General features: G+C 35.6%; 1 protein-coding gene across 2 annotated transcripts in view; it reads right to left on the reverse strand.

Annotated features, from left to right (window-relative positions):
* Positions 1 to 21,936, reverse strand: part of LOC150109287 (sortilin-like) — a 508,125-nt gene that overhangs the window by 46,768 nt on the left and 439,421 nt on the right. For both annotated transcript variants that reach the window (XR_016549652.1, XM_090406996.1), the window contains exon 24: positions 10,003 to 10,153. Coding sequence is in view for 1 of the 2 variants with exons in the window: in XM_090406996.1 (XP_090263122.1) it covers positions 10,003 to 10,153 (151 nt within the window). In the remaining variant the exon portion in view is untranslated. The remainder of the gene's footprint in view (positions 1 to 10,002; positions 10,154 to 21,936) is intronic.

Genomic DNA, 21,936 nt, shown 5'->3' on the forward strand with positions numbered 1-21,936 from the left:
CAGCCTTGGTACAGGGGAAGATGCTAATTTTGGTCACCTGTATAAGAGAAACTAATCAAACAAACCATGAAGATTTAGTAGCAGATCCTGAAGAAGAAAACATGATTGATTGCTATAAGGTTATCTATAAGGATAGAAAAATTAAACTCCATGGCAGATTCAGGAAGTTAAAGAGCAGCCGAGAAAAAGCAGAAAGCATGTTAAAAATTCCTGACAAGTCAGCATGTGCTCTAAGAGAATACAAGAAAAATGCAATAAAGCAAAACCAGCTAAACAAATATCATGGAGAAACTTTGGTAAGAATACAGAAAATAAATACCAGAAAGGCGGTGAAATATTCTAGATGCTATTGAAAAAAAAAGTTAAAAATGGAGGAAAGAGTACTGTAAAAGGAATAAGAGATGATACAGGTGACATAGAAACTGAAGATAAAGATATTCTAGATATCTGAAGTTTGCTAAATAAAACAAGCAGTGACAGCACAGCTGTAGAAAACATTCAAGAGGAATGCATATCAGAACATGAGATAGAAAAACGTCATCAACAATCTGAAATGTGGAAAGACAGCTGGAGTAGATGACATTCGACCAGAAATGCTCAAATATTATTATTATTATTATCTGAGACCTCCAGGTAGCCATCTACTCATTGAGTGAGGCTATAAATCACCCAAACCAGCTGTCATGCCTTCTCTTAAATATAGAGGAATAAAACTTTTACAGTGGCTATGCTGCATAATTCAGAAGGCCTGATCAAATGACCGAATTCCATGATTAGAGTAGAGCTCTCATAGTATCCATCTACAAAAATCAAAATTAAACTGAATGTGAGAATTACAGAGAAATTTTCTTAATCAGTTTTTCCAGAAATATTTATGCAAGTACACTTGAGAAATTGCTAAAGAAAATTGTGGAAGAAAAACTTGGAGAAGAACAAGCTGGGTTCAGGACAAACAGAGAGTACAGATCAGATTTTAAGACAAATAGTTGAGAAATCATGGGAATATAACAAGAATCTGAATTTAACTTTTGCAGATCTAGAAAAGACATACAATAAGGTGCCAAGAGTAAAGCTATTCAGAACATTACAGTTATATGGTGTAAATAGGACATTACATTGAACAATACATAGTCTATATTTCAGTTTCAAGTCAGAAGTTAAAACTGAAGGAGGTACAAGAAAATGGTTTGTTGTTAAATCAGGTGTCGGAACAAGAGTGCACATTATCTTTACTGCTATTCTCCATTTATATGGATTACATTATGAAGGAAAGTGGCACTAAACCTAATATCAAAATTAGAGATGTTAACCTCCTAAATAAATCCAGTACAGGTTTGTAGGTTTCCCTCACTAACTGCTGTAATAAATTTGGTATGAAACTAATCAATATGACAAAGACTACAAAAACAGGCAGAAAATTCAAACATCAACTGTATCCTGAATGGAGGGCCTTAAGAAAAATAGTAACACATTTCAGCTATTTAGGCACAATTTTCAATTCTTCTTCTAGCTTTTTCTGGAAGAGATCTTCCCCCCCCCCCCACCCCAGATTTGTCAAATTAAGAGAGAGAGAGAGGGGGGGGGTCATTTACTTTTGATCACTTTCTGTCTTTCCCATCTTTTTTTCACAACAATTTTTGATTTCATTAATCTGTGGTCACTACCTGTATTGAAACTATTTATTTCATTTGTATCTTGGACAATATATTTTCTGTTGGTTCAACTATAATCTATTTCATCAAACACCTCTCCACTGACTTCACATGATTTCTGATCCTTCCTTTTTTTTTTTTTTTTTTGAAGAAAGTATTCATTACATAAAGACCTCTACTTTCAGCAAATTCTATCAATTTTTTTCCATTTCAATTCATCTGTACTAGTCTATATTTTAGAAATGCTGCTCTTATGTCTATACACAAATGCCAGGAGCATCAGAAAGAAAGGGATTGACTTCGTTGCTTTACTGAATACAATTTGGCCTAAGATTGTTGGAATGAGTGAAACTTGGCTATCAGAATCAGATAAGATAACTGGGATAGAGCGTTATGGGTATACTACTTTTAGGAATGGCAGAAGAGATAGGAGATGAGGGGGGGGGGAGTACTAATGATACCAGACAACTTAAGTACAGTTATAGTAGAAATGCAAGAAAACAAGGATGGTAACAAAGTCCCATGTAAAAGTGAGTTTGAGGCTATCTGTGTGAAGTGGAAGTTAACAAAATGAAATATATGGTAGGGTGTTACTACAGATTTGGTGGCTCAGTTACAGGGGATGAAGGAATGCATTGTCAGGTGATCCTTATGGGTAATAAATGAGTGATCACTATGGGTGAATTTAATTATACTAACATTTATTGGATAGAAGAGAAATCTTATAATAAGAATGAAGAGGAATTTATTGAATTGTTGAGAGACAACTTTCTTAAGTAATGTGAAAGAAGAAACTCGAGATCAAAGAATGTTAGATTTGTTCACAGCAGTATCTCTGTTAAGGATATAACTATTTTACCACTACTTGGTGACAGTGATCATGCTGTGTTTTCTTGGGAAGTATCTAATTATACTGATATGACCATTATGATCAACTTAGAAGAATACTATCTTTGGTCTCATGGTATCAATTACTCAATGGGAAAATGCATTGGAATCTTTGAAAAAGTGCTTAAATGAGGTAGTATTTGAATGTATTCCTAGTGTTTGAAGAATAAATAGGTTGGATGCAAAATGGATATGCAACCTTATTAAGCAAGAGATCCATAAGAAGATGATATGGAACGAATATCGTGAGAATAAGAGTGAAAGGAGTTATGAAATATATAAAGCTTAGGACAGAAGAGTAATGACTATTGTATGGAAAGATAAATTGGAGTATGAAAAGAAATTGGCTATGCAAGCTAAAGACAATCCAAAAGAATTTTATCATTATGCTACAAGCAAAAGAAAGAATGAATGAATGTGTAAGGATAATTGAATGCAGATGGTACTCTAGTTTCAGAAGCTAATGAGATTGTTCAGTTAATGAGTGCTCACTTTGTTAAGATATATCAACCAGATATATGTAATGGTGCATAGTGCATTATCTGGAGGTCTCAGATAATAATAATAATAATCTCTTCAACTACTCTACCACTGAAGTCTCCCATCAAGATCATAAAGAATGCATCATTGCCATTTACTAATTGGTCTAGTGTTTCATAAAATGCATCTGTTTCTTCCTCTGTGTGGTCCAAGGTTGGTGCATAAACTTGTATAATTCTAATTTATAGCATCTGTATATTTTAAGTGTAGTTTGCAATCCTGTTTGTGATACATTTTCTTTCTCTTATTTCATCATTTATGGAGTAGCTAATTAGGAAGCCAATTCCTCCCTGGGATCTTGGATTGTCACCATAACTATAGTAGATGTCCATTCTTTACATCGAAACTATTTTCACCAAATCTCCGAGTTTCACTCAATCCAATGATCTCCCATTTTATGTTTTCTGCTTCCAATAGTAATTCTTCTAATTTTGTTTGTCCAAATAAGGATTTACAGTTGTACACCCTCTGTTCAAAAAGAAATCGAACTTTTCGAAAATAGAAAAAACTAGTGCCGCCACCTGTTGTATCTTTTTGTTGTTGAAGGCGGTAACCTTCATTAGTGTTGTGTCAACTGTTTATGACATTTGTTTTATTAGAAGCGAGTTATAGTGCCAAGAGAGACAGCGTGTTTTGACGAATGGTCGGAAAATGGGTTTCAAACAGAGAGCTTCGATTGACTTTTGTGTTAAACTTGGTAAAAGTTTTACCGAAACACATCAAATGCTTCAAAAAGCATGTGGTGATGAATGCTTATCCCGTACTCAAGTTTACAAGTGGTTTAAGCAATTTCAAAGTAGTCGTGAGATGCTTGAGGACAACGAAAAGCAGGGCCATCCAAAATCTTGACTGAGCGAAGTTAATATCCAAAAAGTGCGTGATTTCATGAAAGAAAACCCAAAATCGTCCATGAGATTGACTGAAGATGAATTGGGGATTCAAAAATCAACTATGCACAACATTTTGACTGAGAGTTTGGTCCTTCATAAATTGAATTCGCGATTTGCTCCCCACAAGTAGACTGACAACCAAAAAATGTATCGAATTGAACACTGCAAGGACCTCATTAAAACTGCTCATAAGGACTCAAACTTCTTTGAAACGATCGTTACTGGTGATGAAACATGTTGCATCGAACATTGAGTATGAGCCCGAAACAAAGCGCCAGAATGCTGAGTAGAGACCACTAGAAGAGGGGCATCAGAAAAAAAGTCGCTTGGAGAAGTCAAAATTAAACAATGCTGATTTGTTTCTACGATTCCAAGGGCATTATACACAAAGAATTCATTCCACCTGACCAAACGGTTAATGGTGAGTTTTATCTCGAAGTTTTGAAGCAACTGATAGAGAATTCGTCACGTATGGCATGATATATCGTGATGCAAGCAGCTGGTCACTTTTTGCACGATAATGCACCATCTCATCGTTCGAACATTGTGAGAGTTTTTTTTAACAAAAACCAAGTTTGTGTGTTGGACAACTCGCTGTATTCACCTGATTTAGCACCCTGTAACTTCTTTCCCCCGACTTCATTTGCCGATGAAAGGAAAGCGATACGACACCATTGAAAACGTTCAAGCGGCAGTAACCATGACCCTCAACAGTATCCCAAAAACCAATATAAAAAACTCATTTAACGAATTATTGATTGAAATAAATGATTTGAATAATTATAATTGGCCTGTGTTTTATTTTCTATCAAATGTTCGGTTTCTTTTTGGACAGAGGATGTAGATACTAGCTGTACGGATTCTCAGGCATTAGTGATAGCAAACTGAATCATTTGCTATCACTAATGACCTTACACAAATTGTTCACATGCCAAACAGAATAACCTGAACCACTCCCCCAAATTCCTTAGATCTCTTCCTTAACAATGATCCTTCCAAATACGCAGTGAATGTAGCAAGCCCCCTGGGTAATTCTGACCAAAATCTAGTGACTACTATGCTTCATTCCCATGGTTGGACTATTGTTTCCGATCCTCCAATAAGCATATCACAAAGTAATCCTCATTGGCATGGGAATCCCCACACCTCTCTGAACTGCTGTCCCCTATCTAAACCCTGGTTCTCCAAAAGATGTGCCATGGCTGTACAAATGAAAAATCAAGCATACCACAACTGGCTCAAATCAAGGACTCCATCCACCTTCAATGCTTATACTCAATCCCAAAACAGATGCAAGAAAACTATCAATGCTTCCAAAACAGAATTTGAATGGGCAAAAAGCAGGAAACTTGTAGCCTTTCCAAATGGCAGCCGTGCTCTTTGGTCTCTTGCCAAAGCAATTGGTCATAACTTTTGACCTACATTATTTCCACTCCATATCATACTCAGATGGTGCAATTGCAACATCACCCACCAAAAAAACTAACCTCTTGGCTTCACACTTCACCTCCAATTCTCCTAGCTTCACTCTTCTCCTCCAATGCATGCATAACTGCCAATGGCAAATGCCCCAGTCATTCCAACTGCCCAACATACAATGTCCCCTATATCCTTTTGCAGAAAGAGATCAGAAACCTATTGTCTAAATTAGAAACAAAAAAGTGTCCTGGCCTTGATGACATTCCTCCAATTGTCCTGAAGATATGTCCACCAGAACTGACTCGTATCCTAAGCTGACTGTACATACTCTCTTACTTCACTGGTATATATCCCAAAGCCTGGAAACTGGCCTATAATCAACCCATTCCTAAAAAGGGTGAAAATCACTGCCATCTAACTACTGCCTTATCTCACTCACCTTAGTCCTATCTACAGTGATGGAGAAAACCATCAATTCTCAACTTCTACTCTACCTTGAAGGTACCCAGAAATTAAGCGACCACCAGTATGGATTCCATTGATGCTGATCGACAGATGATCTACTCTCGTATATCACCCATCTCTGGACAAATGCCATGGAGAAATTTGGCAAATCTCAAGTGGTTACACATGATAACTCCCATCAATTGGGCTTTCTCAGGACTTTAACAGATGGTGTGCCAGCTTTCTGTTTGGATGCACACTATGTGTGTGATAGTAGACAGCTCCCTATCCTTCCATCATCCAACTAATGCTGGGGTCCTACAAGGTTCTGTTCTCTCACAAACCCTCTTCCTTCTGTATATCAATGACCTACTTCAGTTGACCTCCAACTCAATACACAGTTTGCAGATGACAGCACATTGCATTCCTCTTTTTCATTTGACAAACCCTACTCTACACAACTCACATCAACCTACAAAACATCAACCACCACTGCCCTTAATTTTGACCTCCAAGCCATACTCCAATGGGGCTCAGATAACCTCATCAACTTCAATGCTAGTAAAACCCAGTTTTGTCTTATTTCTCACAAAAAAGAACCATTTCCTCCAAGTATTATTTTGATAACACTCAAATTCTCAGACAAGATGAAATTTCTCTTCTTGGAATTGCTCTGACATCAGGTCTCTCTTGGCATAAACACATCAGAAACATTGCATCCTCAGCTTCCAAAAACGAGGATTTCTCTTTTGCTCAAGATGTTACTTCACCTCTAAACAGCTGTTAACCTTATACAAATCTGCTCAGCAATCAAATACTGCTCTCACATTCGGAGTGGGGTTGCTAAAAGCTCCTCCAAAATGCTTGACTCAATACAGAGGAGAGCAATTAGACTGATAAATGACCTATCTCTTACCAACTCACTCCCCCTCACATAGACGTTTGGTCTCTGCAATCTGTGTATTCTATAAATATTTCCATGGGAAATGTTCATCTAAAACAGCATCAATAATTCCCCCACTCAGTACTAAGCCCATTGGAACACATACAGCTGCCACCCAACATCCTTTCACAATATACCTCGAAACCCACAGAACAAGGTTCTTTTCCTCCTCCTTCATCCCTGGAACATCAGTCTTCCCCCCCCCCCCTGATGTATTTCCCAAGGAATACAATATACAGGCTTTTAAATCAAATGTAAAAAAGTTTCTTCTTTCCCAACCCGCTACTCATACACAGCACTAACATACTATAGGTTGATCAGCCAACCTCTCATGTATGGGCCCAACATAAAAAAAAAAAAAAAGAAGGTACATGCATATAATTTTTTATTATTAGTTCTATTATTATTATTATATAATATACTTATACATTGTTCTATTAAATCTTGGAATATTGCATTATGTAATAGAACATGGAGTAGAAATAGCATATATCCAGCTCATAAAAGACATTTACAAAGAAGGCACAACAAATATCACTCTTTTCAATCATCTGATTAAGTAGAGGAGTATATCAGGGAGATGTCTTATCACCCAATCTCTTCACGTCTACTCTCGATAGCATCATTTGAAAAACTGACATGAAAGGTGGAATAAACATTGATGGTGAAAATGATGTGGTATTAATATCTGACTCGCCCAAACTCTAAGAATCAATGCTGAATGACATAAGCCAAAACTTCCAAAAAAAAAAAAATTGGTTAGAAATCTTCTTCTTCTGCAGCTTTTCCCACTTAAGTAGGGTCGCTGTTTGTGGTGAGTCTCCTCCACAATTTCTTGTCTTGGGCTGTAGCCACATCCAAATTCTTCATCCTCAAGTCCTCTCCACCATCTCCCTCCATCTCTTCTTTGGCCGTCCGTGCTTCCTCTTCCCCTGCATATCCATCTGCATGACCTTTCTTCACACATACTCTTCCTCCCTCTTCATCACATGACCAAACCATCTCAACCTTGCCTCCTGTATCCTTGCTCCTAAGTTAGTAACTTTCATCGTTCCTCTTATATAGTCATTTCTCAGATGATCCTTTCTGGTCACACCGCACATCCACCTAAGCATTCTCATCTCCACTACCTCCATCCTGCTGATGTTATTTTTTCTCAGGGACACAGTTTCCAAAGCATACGTCATAGTTGGTCTCACTACTGTCCTGTAAATTTTGCCTTTTAGATTGATTAGCACTCTCTTATCGGTTACATGCTAAAATTACACAAATGTGAATATTCACACCGAAGTTTTTTACTTTAGAGTTTTTAAATTTTTATGATGAATTTTATATTTATTTTCAGATAAGAGTTCTGATACTTTTGTAATACTTTATAAGACCTACCTGTTGACTTTAATTCGATTAAAATATTATTGGTATTTTGTTGTCAAATTAAACACACAAACTTTCTTAATATTGCAAAAATTACTTTTATTTTAAAAAATAATAAAAAACAAACACTAAGTCATATAAGCTATATAATGTAAAAAATCCAATGGTCTATTGGAGTCGTAATTTTTTACAATATTTGAAATATGTTGTTTTAACTAAATGTACCTACGACGTCCTGGGTTATGTTGACCAGTTAAATGCTGCAAATAGTTTGTATGTCGTAAAGATAATTCTTTAACAATGTTATCCAAAAATTTCCAAACAGTTGGATGGGAACACTGAAAAAGAGAGACTGAAGTCCATAGTACCATCCTTCGATACAATTTGCAGTTCTAGCTATACAGTTGGCTGCAGAGTGTCTATGATTCCCAGTAGAAATATTGAATAGAGGTTGTCTATAAGTGTCATTCCTGAGCTGTCGACCTCGAATATATGTACGTTCGAAGTAAAGGTGAACTTGCTCGATTTGTTCATTATATTCGTCTAAATTAGAGAACAGATCAGCAACTTCTAAAAATGTTTCTAACACTTCTTCTTCTGGCAAACGTGCAAGTGATTGTAACATTTTAATGTGTACTGCAAATGACTGATTGGAGTCATATAGAGAATTTAGTCAACATTCATTTACTTTGCGTATAATAGATTGTGATAAGCGGAAAAAGCAGCCACCAATTTCGATGTTTTCAAACACGGTACGGAAAGCATTCATTGCTGCTGTTTCAAAATCGGTCAAAATTTTTCGTGGTCGAGCTTGAGGAATTTGCTCCAGTAACATGTTCAGCATCTTCATGTATATTTCTTCCTTTTTCCCTGGTAGAAGAGCCAGTAGACAACGAAAAGCAACACCTGAATCATAGTGGACATGGATACTGTATAACTGATAATATATTTCTAGAACCACTTTAAATGTACCATCTGCTAGTCAAAAATCGTTAGCTACAAGTTGATCTAGAAGAGTCTTGTGACCAATTAGTATTATACGTTCTGGATCTTCTGTCCCGGAATCATGAATAATCCATTTAGAGTATTTCTTTGTATTTCAAAATTTTTGTTATCTGGATTTGACGGAACATTTCAAATTGTTTTAGCTTTGGATCTATTTAATCGGCTCGTCATGGAGCTCTTCTTCGGTAGACACATTTTTAATCTGTCTGATACAGTCACTAAACTGTTAGCTATAATTGCACAAGCTGTTGTGCCTGGATTCGACATTTTTCTTTTCATTTGAATTGCAAGTTGATGAGCTTCAGATTCAAAAGTCCTATTAACATGACAGTGTTCTGAAGCCTCACGGATAATCTTGTTGTTTCTGGTATGGAGCAGCGATCGACAATGTAAAGTTCTAAACTTTGCACAACGGCCATGAATAGTTCCGATAGCAGTTTCACAGTGACGAATAAACTCGAATTCCTTGTAAATTATAATTTGACCACCTTTATTACTAACGCCGTATTCAAAATCAGCCATGGGTAAATTAAAAATTAATTTTAAAAATTTAATCATGAAATTTATTAACTCACACATTATACACTAGTTGTATTACGAGTCACTAAACTAGAACTGAAGAACGTAAGACAAAAATTTACTTTACTCTGGAAATGAATGGCCAAATCACCTTTAATTGAAAATGCCCATAAAAAAAATTGCTCATGCTGTGATCAGAATAAATCCAAAGAGTGCATGTCATATTGTTCTTACAACCACTATAGAAGCAGATGGAATATTTTGCCAACGTACATGTGTAAGAAAGCCACTTTACTTTCTTACTATAATATTTTATTAGTATGCTTACTTCATTCTCTTGTTGTGCTAGCTGCTCTGGCTGTTCTTCATCATCTTCATCCTCTTCTTCTTCAGTAGATATATCAACCAACACTTGCATTTCAGGTTTTTGGCCTCTTGAATCATCTTGCTTGAGACTAGAATATCGGTAAGTTGGAATTCTATGTAGGAAAAAAATACCAAATAACTACACTGAATATTTATTTGGAATAATAAAAATAAAAAATAAATAAAAAACATGTTTCCAATTAAGAAGAGAGTGAACTTCAAAGGTCATGATGTTCACCTTTCAACTGTCTGAAAATTAACAAGGTTTTAATATAATAGAATCTGTATTCATCTAAACCAATCTCAGCTCATATTGATTCTAAAGATGTAGAAAAAAAAAAAGCATACTTTTTTAGGGCTTAGATATTCAGATAAGTGAAAAAGGTTTAGTGAATTCTGGAAATGCATGAAATCAGTATATGTTGCAATTTTATGATTAGAGACTGGATAAAAGCTACATAAGAAAAATAAAAAAAAAATATATAAAAGAAAGAATATATAAAAATAAACAGAGAAACATAAGAAATCAAAAGCAGTTTATGTTCTGGCTGCCATTTTAATAAACACTACCAGAATGACAAGTAATGCAATTTGCAGGTATTTTATCAAAATAGTAGTACGTATGAAATGCTTCACTTGGTTATGAAAAATGGATATATTACTTCTTCATAGTGCCAGTATATGAGAGACTAAGAACAAGTAGTCTAAAGAATGTTTATAGCATAGTTGTCTGTTTGTTTTATGAGAGCTTCAGAGCAGAAAAATTTTACTCCAATCTTGGAAATCAAAGATTATAAGTTGTTCTTTGTCCAGGACATGTAATTTTTTCTTTCCTGTTGAATTGAAGAGTCCATGATTAGACTCCTAAAATCTTGGAGATAGTTCTGAAAAACAAATCAAAAATGCAAATTAACAGTTATAGTTCAAATATGTCTGAAAAGAATCATGGATCCAACATGAATGGACATCTTATTGAATTGATGGTGTTCTTTTACTTTTATATTCTATCATCATGGTTTGTTTTTGAAAATCCACTATATATATTTAAAAAAAAAATCAGCTAACACCTTTTTATTCCCATATAGGTAGTAGACAAGGCAGTTTAAGCCCTATCTAACTTTTGGAGACTGAGTGAGCAGTTCAATCTCCACTGGTACCCAATCAGAGATAGCTGGCCCAAGGCTATAACCAATTACAGCATGCAGTGAAGAGGCGGCTCAACAAGTGCTGTCATTTCGTGGTCCCTAACACAATATATTTAATGTCTGAAATAGTGTAGGTTCTAAGGTCAATTTTCTTGAGTTTACGGGACGAAAACCCCAAGTTTCTGAGTGAAAAAACCCACTTGCCCATGCCAGAGATTGACTGACTCAGGAACTGGTCATATCAATATTACTATACAAAATGTAATACTATTACTATGTAATTTAAAAAATATATATATATATACATATATATATATATATGTATTCATGCGCATTGACTCGGTTACTGTGATACATTTAAAAAAAGATATTTAATGACTAACAAACCGAAAATAAGTTAGAAAACTTTAATGATACAACTAGTTTCGGCTTATTATGGCCTTCATCAGGTATCTTTGTAGGTAGAAGAAGCAATAATAAAAGACTGAAGAAATTAAGAAAACTGAGATGCACAGGTTAATTGTATTAGATAATTAAAAATAAAAAATGTTGTATTAAAATTCCAGTTCTATTTACGTGCCATTGTTTATTGTATGCGTGATAGTAGACTCTTGAGAACGCCAGTATTGAACAACAGCAGTATGGCTCTGAGGGATGTTATAGCTCAAATTACTGTTCAAATGTTCAGGATTAAGGACGATCTCCCTGGATTCCACCATCTTTCTTTCAAATTCATCCTTGCAACAGAAAATGTTTTCAGATCTATCCCAGGAAACTGAGTGACCTTGAAAATTGTCATGAGGATTGTTAGAAGAACATGGCTGGATAAGGCACTAGCATTTGATCTTTTATAGAAGATGTCTCTTTTATGCTCCTCCATGAGAAGTTCAACAGATTTATTAGTTTGACCATAATAAGGAACATTACAGTCACACCATAGTTTATATATGCCAGGATATTTTAGATTATGATGCTTAGGTTTAGGATGGCTTATAAGAGATCTGATTTTTGGAAGAGTGATGAATAACGTCATGATATTGTACTTTTGAAGGACTTTTGCCAATTTTTGGGAGACCAAACTGATGTATGGGATTGAGATGTTACTTTAAAATTGGTAGTTTCTGTATTGATGTGACTAGGAGGATCTATAACAAATTTCTTAATTGTTCTTTTATGATATCCATTTTGTTCAAAAATATGTGAGAGGTGGTTAATTTCTTTTTGAAGCAAATCTGGATCGTTTAAAATAGAGTGAGCTCTGTGTCCTAAAGTGGAAATAGTTCTGAGTTTCTCTGGTAGAAAATGATGAGAAAGACTGTGAAGATATCTATTAGTATGTATTGGTTTACTGTACATAGAGATTCTAAATTTTCCAGAACAGCGTGAGAGTTTTATATCCAGGAAAGGAAGGGAGTTATCATGTTCTAGTTCTGCTGTGAATTTTATATTTGGATGCTGATTATTTAGATGATGAATAAAATTCATGAGAGAGTTTTCACCCTGACTCCATATAATAAAAACATCATCTACATAACATCTCCAAACTTTTGGTTTAAATGAAGAGGAAGATATAGCTCTTGTTTCAAAGTTCTCTAAGAAAATATTCGCCAGAATGGGGAATAAAGGGTTCCCCATCGCCGAGCCCTGGTTATGTTTATAGATTGTATGTTGATATCAGAAGTAGCCAGATTGAACGCAATGCTTTAATAAACTTAACATTTTTTTAGATAATTTATCCTTTAATAATATTAATACTTCTTCAGTTGGTACATTTGTGAATAATGAAATAATATCTGAACTGGCTATAATATCATCCTCGTTGATGGATAAATCTTTAATACCAGATACAAAATCTAAGGTGTTGTTGATGAACGTTGAAGACTTATTAGAAAACGACTTGAGATATTTTGCAAGATATTTTGATAGTTTGTAGGTTGGAGAGTCAATACCCTCGACAATAGGGCGAAGAGAAGTGTTTTCCTTATGTATTTTTGGAACTCCATAGATATGTGGAATAAGTGGATGAAGGGAGTGTAGAGAGAGAGACGTACATCACGAGGAAGGTCACTAGTATTTTGTAGTAAGTTGTTAGTATGGTTTTGTAGTTCCCGAGTTGGATCATCCTGTAATATGGAATATGTGTCACTTTCAAGTAGTAGAAGCATCTTATTATGATATTCTTCAGTATCAAGGATAACTGTGGCATTACCTTTATCCGCCGGTAAAATTGTAATATATATAATAAATATATAAAATTTTTAATATATATATCTATCTGTTCCCTTCTGCCATACGGCCAGGGGAGGGTAGCTATATATGGCAAAGTTTCACAACAAGCCAAAAATGAAAAACTTTACCAAAGAAATAGACAAGAGTAATCCAATTAGACATTTTTCGGTGTGTAAAATATCATCTCGATATAATATCATCATTCATAAATTCAATTGCCAACTTGGTCATCAGATACAGTGGGTGGTCCATGCAGCTTAGTCTCATCTTTCAGATCATCATCAATATCCTGATATGTACCCTCAAGTTTTGGTGTTCAGGTTACCGTGACAGCACTACATGATTATGCTTACATTATTATTAATCTCCTATCAACACTTTTCCTACATAGTAGTCTATTAATCATCAGCACTCCAATATTGTTATCTAACATTTTGTTCTTTTGACTGAATCAATGCGCTACTTACCTTGGTCATCCTCTGGGTTTTTCCCCCTACCATCATGGCAGGAAAAAGTAGTGGAGACCTACCTGCTTTATTAACCTTCTACCATTCTATTTAAATGACCATATCATCCTAGATTAGCCTTGCTCACACATTCTTGTGTTGACTAATCCTGTTATATAATGTAAACAAGTTTTACCCTAATTTTACACATTCTCCAAATTAATATTAAGTGTTTTGAACTAATGTAAGATCTCTAAGGGGAAACACCAGCAACATATTTCCTTGCAGTCAAACTACAAGAAATTACTGTTTATACTTGTAACATCAAGATAAGTCACATTACAAGTATATTCAGTTTCTTTTACGACCAGTACCAAAATATTAACAGTTTACTTCATGTGTTTCAACTATGCAACCCTGAAACAGAAATAAAACTATTTTGGAACGTTTCTGTGCTGTCACATGACAACCATCACCGCCATACACACAACCGTCTTTCCCAAGTGCAAACATCAAGACAAAATTTACAACAGTGAAGATACATTAACTTCTTAATAGGAACTCGAATAATAAAGAATCCACAAAAATCAGCTATTCATTCCACATATTTTTCTTTATTTCTGAAAGGGAATCATTCACAATTCTCCCTTTTATTTTTCTATTCATTCCATTTTTTACAGCATCTACCTCTCTATATGTATTTTACTATTTCTGTACACCAGCTGCTGGTTTCATATGACAATAGAGCATACACTGTATTCTCTGATTTGCAATTAGTATGAAATGTCACAAGCCTATCTGTTCAGTAAACTGTTGAAAAATTGGGCCATCCCAGGTCAATAATCAGTGATATTATACTAAGAGGGAAGTGCAAGCAGTCAGGTGCAACCTGCAGTGGGCAACCCACCACATTCACCAAACATGACCATAGGATGCTACAAAGTATGTGTAAAACCCACTATTTGTCTACCAACATATTGAATGCAGAGTTCTGGGCATTGACTGGAAGATGAAGCTACACAAAAGCATTCAGACCAAAGGCTGAATGCTTTTGTGCATTCAGCCTTTGGTCTGAATTCAGCTCGCAACATTGGTTTCCATGGCTGGATTGCAACATGCAAGCCCCACATTACCCAAACCAACATGCAGTCATATTCAGTGGTGCAAAGAGCATGTATGGTGGGATGTGGAAGCTTGGAAAGATTAGTTATGGAGCGACGAATCATGCTACACCTTCTATCGAGCAGATGGACAAGTGTAAGTGTGGCAGATGCCTGGTGAATGTCTCTTATAAGAGTGTGTAACCCCAAGTATGAAATTCAGAGGTGGCAGTGTGATGGTATAGTCCTGTTTTTCCTGGTTTGGCCACAGACCTCTGTTTGTGGTGCCATGAACACTGAATTCTGAGAGGTATCTGAATTATAAATTAAAGATGCCAAGATATTATATTCTTGGTTTAATCCTTTATCCAAGTATAAGCAAACAATGTTCATGTGTCAAGTATCTTCATGACTAGCCTACTTGTATATAGAGGCTAATGACATCACATGAATTGCTTTAGTATCCCATAATTCATAGCATTATATGCATCCACAATAGTATCTGCTTTGCATTATGGGATACTAAGGCAAAATAAACAGCAATGGTCCCAGCACCGAACTTGGCAGCCCCCTCCTTTTTGATTAGAACAAATGAGGATCATATCCATCCCCATTCATTCTAATTTGCATAACAGAGTTCCAAGTGGTATTCTGCCAAATGAATTTTGCAAAATCCAGTAAAATCATTGTGTAGTCATTTCCTTTATCCAACTCAGCTGTTAATATATTATAAAAAGCTAGTAAATTACTAAGGCATGACCGACAAAGCCATGTTGATTCTCATAGAGTATCATATTTTTTATCTTAGAAATATATACATTAGCACAAGAATAATGTTTATTTTGCAAATATTTCGTTCTGAATATTACAGACCATCTTCAGTGGCTACATAGGAATAGTTTAAAAAAAAAAAACAAAGTGGAATACGAACAATTGATCATTCATACATAGAACGCACTGCGTGATGTCATATCGCTAAGTATTAGAAGAGTAAACATTTTTTAAAAAACATAATTAAAGATATTGTTTAAGTTAAGGGATATTACATCCCATATCGTTTCTTAGCCGAATAAGAAACTCAAAGAGTTTCATGCCGAATATAGTAGAAACTATATAAAGTTCGGCGATTCCAAGCGTAAGCAAATACCTGGATACTGCAGCAACTGACCCTTAAGTTCACATTATGAGAACTTAAGGGTCAGTTGCTGCAGTATCCAGGTATTTGCATAGATATCAAGAATATTAAATATCAAGAATAGTGATCGGAGCTTGCTCCACCTTAGACATGAGTTGCCTCAGCTTGCACTACCTTAGGGGTCAGTTGCTGCAGTATCCAGGTATTTGCTTACGTTTCGAATTGCCAAACTTTATATAGTTTCTACTATATTCGGCATTAAACTCTTTGAGTTTCTTATTCGGCTAAGAAATGATATGGGATGTAATATCCCTTAACTTAAACAAGTCATATGTCGCCGAATTGAAGCCTTTGGCTCTTCATATCTAATAATTTATTAGGACACCTCTTGGCAATACTCATAGAAGGGTTGTAAGTTCTGTTCGCTACAAATTTGATATTAACTAGGTCTACCTACTCACTGATGAGACCTCAATAAAGGTTGAAACCGGTCTGGGTAGTGACCTTCTCTCATAATGTAGAACAGTAATACAGCTCCTAGGAGCTTAGTTCACATTATGAGTAAATATCAAGAATAGTGATCGGAGCTTGCTCCACCTTAGACATGAGTTGCCTCAGCTTGCACTACCTTAAGGGTCAGCTGCTGCAGTATCCAGGTATTTGCTTACGCTTGGAATCGCCGAACTTTATATAGTTTCTACTATATTCGGCATTAAACTCTTTGAGTTTCTTATTCGACGATATGGGATGTAATATCCCTTAACTTAAACAAGTCATATGTCGGCGAATTAAAGCCTTTGGCTCTTCATTCGGCATTAAACTCTTTGAGTTTCTTATTCGGCTAAGAAACGATATGGGATGTAATATCCCTTAACTTAAACAAGTCATATGTCGCCGAATTAAAGCCTTTGGCTCTTCATATATCTAATAATTAAAGATATTAATTCAGAAATTCATATAATGATCTTAAATAACATTATATCGATAAAAAAATAAAATAATGTGTTATCCTGATTAAACTTTCCCAAATTTTTGATATAGATATACAGTCATTACGATTCAAGTTAGGAAGTTGAAGTAAGGCCTCTACACTTTCTTTAAATAAACGTTCAAATTTGTAGCGACATCTGTGTAGGAGGAGAGTCTTGGACCAAAGGATGTTATGGTTTGTTTTAATCCATGCTGAGCTAATCCAGATTTCTCAGGTTTGTTGTGTTGAATTGATGACTGATGCTCTTGAATTCTTTTTTCTATGGAACGTAATATTCAGACCGAAATATTTGACAAATTAAACATTATTCTTGTGCTAACGTGTATATATTTCTAATCATTATGTCACAAGTATCGTTAAAAAATCATATTTTTATCTGCATATTCTTGAATTGTCTTTTTTATCAATTTTTCTAGTACTTTTACATGATGCCTGAGATACTCAGTGGTCTATAATTTGCTACTGCAATCTACCTCCCTTATGCAAGGGAATTATTTTGTCCTTTTTACACTCTCTTGGAACTGTATCAGAGCTGAGACTAAAAGAGCCTAGTCAAAGGCATTGCAAGTTCCCTTGCACATTCTTGCAATACCCTAGGTGATATCCCATCAAATCCCACAGCTGCATTTACATTGAGATTCTGCAATATCCTAAGAACTTCAATTCATCTACCTCTGTTCCCACATTAGTGTCTATCACACAGGCTAAAGCAGTAATCTCAACAGGATGATATACCCTTGCAAAGTGGTCACTCAGTAACTCAACTATTTTATCCACTTCTGTCTCTTCGTGACCATCATCATTTATTAAGGTTAATCTTCCATAGTCATTCTTCCTTTTACTTGCCATGCTGGTCACCTTTCTTGGCTGAGCTTTGTACTGTTTCATGAGTTTGCAGATCACCTTTCTCTTTATATACCTTCCACAGCATTTTCTTCTTCTTCTGCAGGTCATGCTTAATGATATTACTCATCCATCTAACTCCAACCTGATTAACCCTCCTGGCCTTGCAGTGTTTTATGCCATGTTACAGATTTAAGTTTCTGCCTAAATTGTCATAATCATCTACCTTGTAGTTCTACCTAGACCCTTTCTTGATAGAATATCCCTTGTTTTATAATCTCTCAAGTCATGACCCCATGGTCACTTTCACCAATTGGAGGCAATATGGTCAGCTTAGTTATGTATAGCTCTTTTGATCCTATGACCAGGTCCAATACAGAGTTGAAGCACCCCCCCAACCATAATAATCACTCGATCTGTACTCATTGTACTAATCTGGCAATGCATGTGTTCCAGATCATCTGTGGAACTCCCTGGCCCTAATCTTATACCAGGCTGCTTCAAATGAACAGTCACCCTCTCGCTTGTCCTTATTCTTTTTTGGCTACAATTCATCTGCTATCATCATATGAATTGCAGCCCCTCTTCCTCCTCCCCCTCCTCCCCCCTATCTTCTCAATCCCTGTAACCACATCATCTGCTGTTAGCTAAGTCTCACTAATGCCTATAATTTTGGCAAGGTTACACTAACCAATGCCAAAAACTCCTCTCTTGTTCCTGATACTTCTGGCATTATATGGTTGGGGAGCAGAGGGGGGTACTGCTAATAATAATAGTAGATGAACTGAAACCAAAAAGAACAGGAGACAGGCAGGAGGATGGCCGTTCATTTGATGCAGTCTGGTTCGAGATCAAGGTCAATAAGACAAAATATATGGTGAGTTGCTGATATAGGACAGGGGGTTCCAGAGATGATCCAGAAGACATGGATGAGCAAATTAGTACAATAAGTGCAGGTTGAGTGATTATCATAGGGGACTCCAACAATGGATATAGACTGAAAAGAAGAGAGAGATCAAATGGTAGAAAAGGAAATGGAATTTATACATCTACTTAGAAATAATTACTTGAGGCAGCATGTAGTGGAGGGCAACTCAAGGTGCAAGAGTATTGGACCTGGTCATAGAATCAGAAGAGCTATCGACAAGTAGTGGCCACATTGCCTTTGATTGGGGAAAGTGACTTTGTCTAGTCTTGACTCAGAGATTGTAAAAAATTAGGAATATTCTGTCAAGAAGGAGTATATGTGGAATTAAAAGGCAGGTCATTACAACATGCTTAGGAGGAAGCTCAAGGCAGTGCCACAGAATAAAACCCTGCAAGGGAAGGATGGCAGTAGTGCATGGAGATAGTTAAGAGGCATCTAGAGGAAGATATATTAACTTATATAATTATAATTATTATTAACATATAACATATATTAACTTATATTATATTATTGTGTAATCCCTGAAGATGTCTCATTGACTGAGACGAAATATAGGAAGAATTAAATTCTATTTTTAATCCTTTCTGAGTGCTACACAATAAATTAAGCCTCCAACATGATGTCCTCACAGCATTTAAGCCTCTACACACGGATATATTAACTTGTATACCTAAGGTAAGAAGGGTTAATCAGGCAGTAGTTAAATGGATGAGTAATATCATTAAGCATGTGCTTCAGAAAGGAGAAAATGCTGTGGAGGATATAGAAGAAGAAAGTGACTAGCAAACTCATAAACAGTATAAAGGTCAGACAAGAAAGGTGACCAGTTTGGTAAGGAAGGCAAAATCAGATTATGAGAAGAAACTAGACAAGCAGGCCAAGGTAAATCTCAAAGAGTTCTTTCACTATGTGGCAAGTAAGGGGAAGAATAACCTTAATGAGTGCTAATGGTCACAAGGTGACAGAAGCAGATAAAATAGTTGAGTTACTGAGTGACCACTTTTCAAAGGCACATCACCCAAGTGAGGGTAATGATGCGACATATGTGACAGACTGACATAGGAACGAGGTGGATGAATTGGAGGTTCTTGGAATATTGCAGAATCTCAATGTAAATACAACTGTTGGATTAGATGAGATATCAGCTTGTTTTCTGAGGGAATGTGCAAGGTAACAGTCACTGCTTCTGATTAGGCTCTTTAATTTGTCTGAGCTCTAGCAGAGTTACCTCCAAGGATGTGGAAAGAGTGCAAAATAATTCCCTTTCATAAGGGAGGTTTTAAGACTTTAGTAGCAAATTATAGACCAATCAGTATTTCAGGAGTGGTAGTAAAAGGAATGGAAAAATTGATAAAAAAGATAATTCAGGAATGGATAGATATGAATATGGTACTCTAACATGGCTTTGTGAAGAGTTGATTATGCCTTAGTAATTTACTACCTTTTTTATAATGGAGTGACAGCTGAGTTGGATAAAGTAAATAGCTACAAAATGATTCTGCTAGATTTTTGCAAATGCATTTGACCAAATACCACATGAAACTCTGTTGCACAAATCAGAACAAATGGGGATGGATATGACACTGGTTATGTGGATAAGAGGGTGGTTGCTGAACAGATATCCAAAAGTGGTATGTGGAGGAGGAGAATCCAGGCAAAAAAAAGCTGGTGACTAGTGGTGTGCTGCAAGGTTAAGTGTTAGGACCACCATTATTTAATTTGTACATAAATAATATAGGAAATAACCTGAAAGTATTCAGTTGTTTGCTGATGATGCAAAATTAGGTCGAGTAATAGAGAATCAAGACAGCATGGAGAGCTAGCAGGAAGATTTAAATAGGCTGTCAGCATGAGAAAAAGATAATGAGTATCAGTTTAATGGAGAAATGTAAAGTTATGCATTTTGAGATAAAGAGATTACAAGCTATGTACCACACTGATAAAACTGTACTCTGAGAAACAGATGAAGCTAAGATTTAGAGGTGGTGGTGGTAGAGAGAGAGCGAGAGAGTTGAAGTTTATAGGACATTGCTACGGTTGCTAAGGTAGTTCTCATAAGATTACTTGGCTATTGAAGAAAATACTAACATATAGAGATAAGGAAATTGTTACTCCTCTTTTTATAAGGTCTTGATACATCCACATCTGGACTACTGTTCTAGAGATAAGGAAGCGGTGGAGAAGATTCAGAGGAGTGCAACCAAGATGGTGAGTGGTCTGTGGACTGCAAAGGTTGGTTGTTAGGAAACAAAGACAGATTATGATAGAAACATTTAAATTACTTAAAGGGTTTTATAGGATTGATTCTGGCAGGAATGTTGCAGCACTTGGCTAGAGGGAACTGAACAAGAGGTTATCTCTGGAAGCTGAGTAAAAGTGTGGTTAGCAGGATCATGAGGACTAGATTTACACTGAGAGAGTTGTGATTGGACGAAATTGGTTGCCAGAGTCAGTCGTTAGCACCTCGCCTATTAATGGGTGTTCAAGAAGAGATATGATAGATTGTGTGGATAAATTGGGTCTCCTGCGATGAGTCTTTGGACTCCATGGAAGTGCTCATAAAATAATCATAATAACAAATAATATGTAATTAACAAAAAGTAATTTATTGTGGTATGGTGGCATAAACAAATTTTTATTTTTACATTCAGATGTATTATTATTATTATTATTATTGCATTCCCTGTTCTTCTGAATTTCAATCAGGCAAATTATTTTGCTTATTATCAAACTTCTTTCTTTGCTTTTGATTACAAACAAATGTGTAGTTTTTCTTTTCATCATTCTCTTATCTACATCATTCAAGTGCATCTATTAATATTAATGGGTAACTTATGCTTTTATAAACTTTATATACAGACCTTACATCATTAGTATATATATATATATATACTAATATATATATACTAATATATATATATATACTAATATATATATATATATATATATATATATATATATATATGAATGAATGATCATTAACTCGGTTAAGATACATATTTTTTAAAAGATTTGAATGACTAGAACTGAGATTTAAGTTAAAAGGTTTTAATATTAAACCACTACTAGTTTCGGCTTG

This window comes from Typopeltis vanoorti, chromosome 2 (assembly GCF_054136105.1).
Source record: "Typopeltis vanoorti isolate ZY-2024b chromosome 2, IOZ_Tvanoo_1.0, whole genome shotgun sequence".
In the NCBI taxonomy this organism is placed as follows: Eukaryota; Metazoa; Arthropoda; class Arachnida; order Uropygi; family Thelyphonidae; genus Typopeltis; species Typopeltis vanoorti.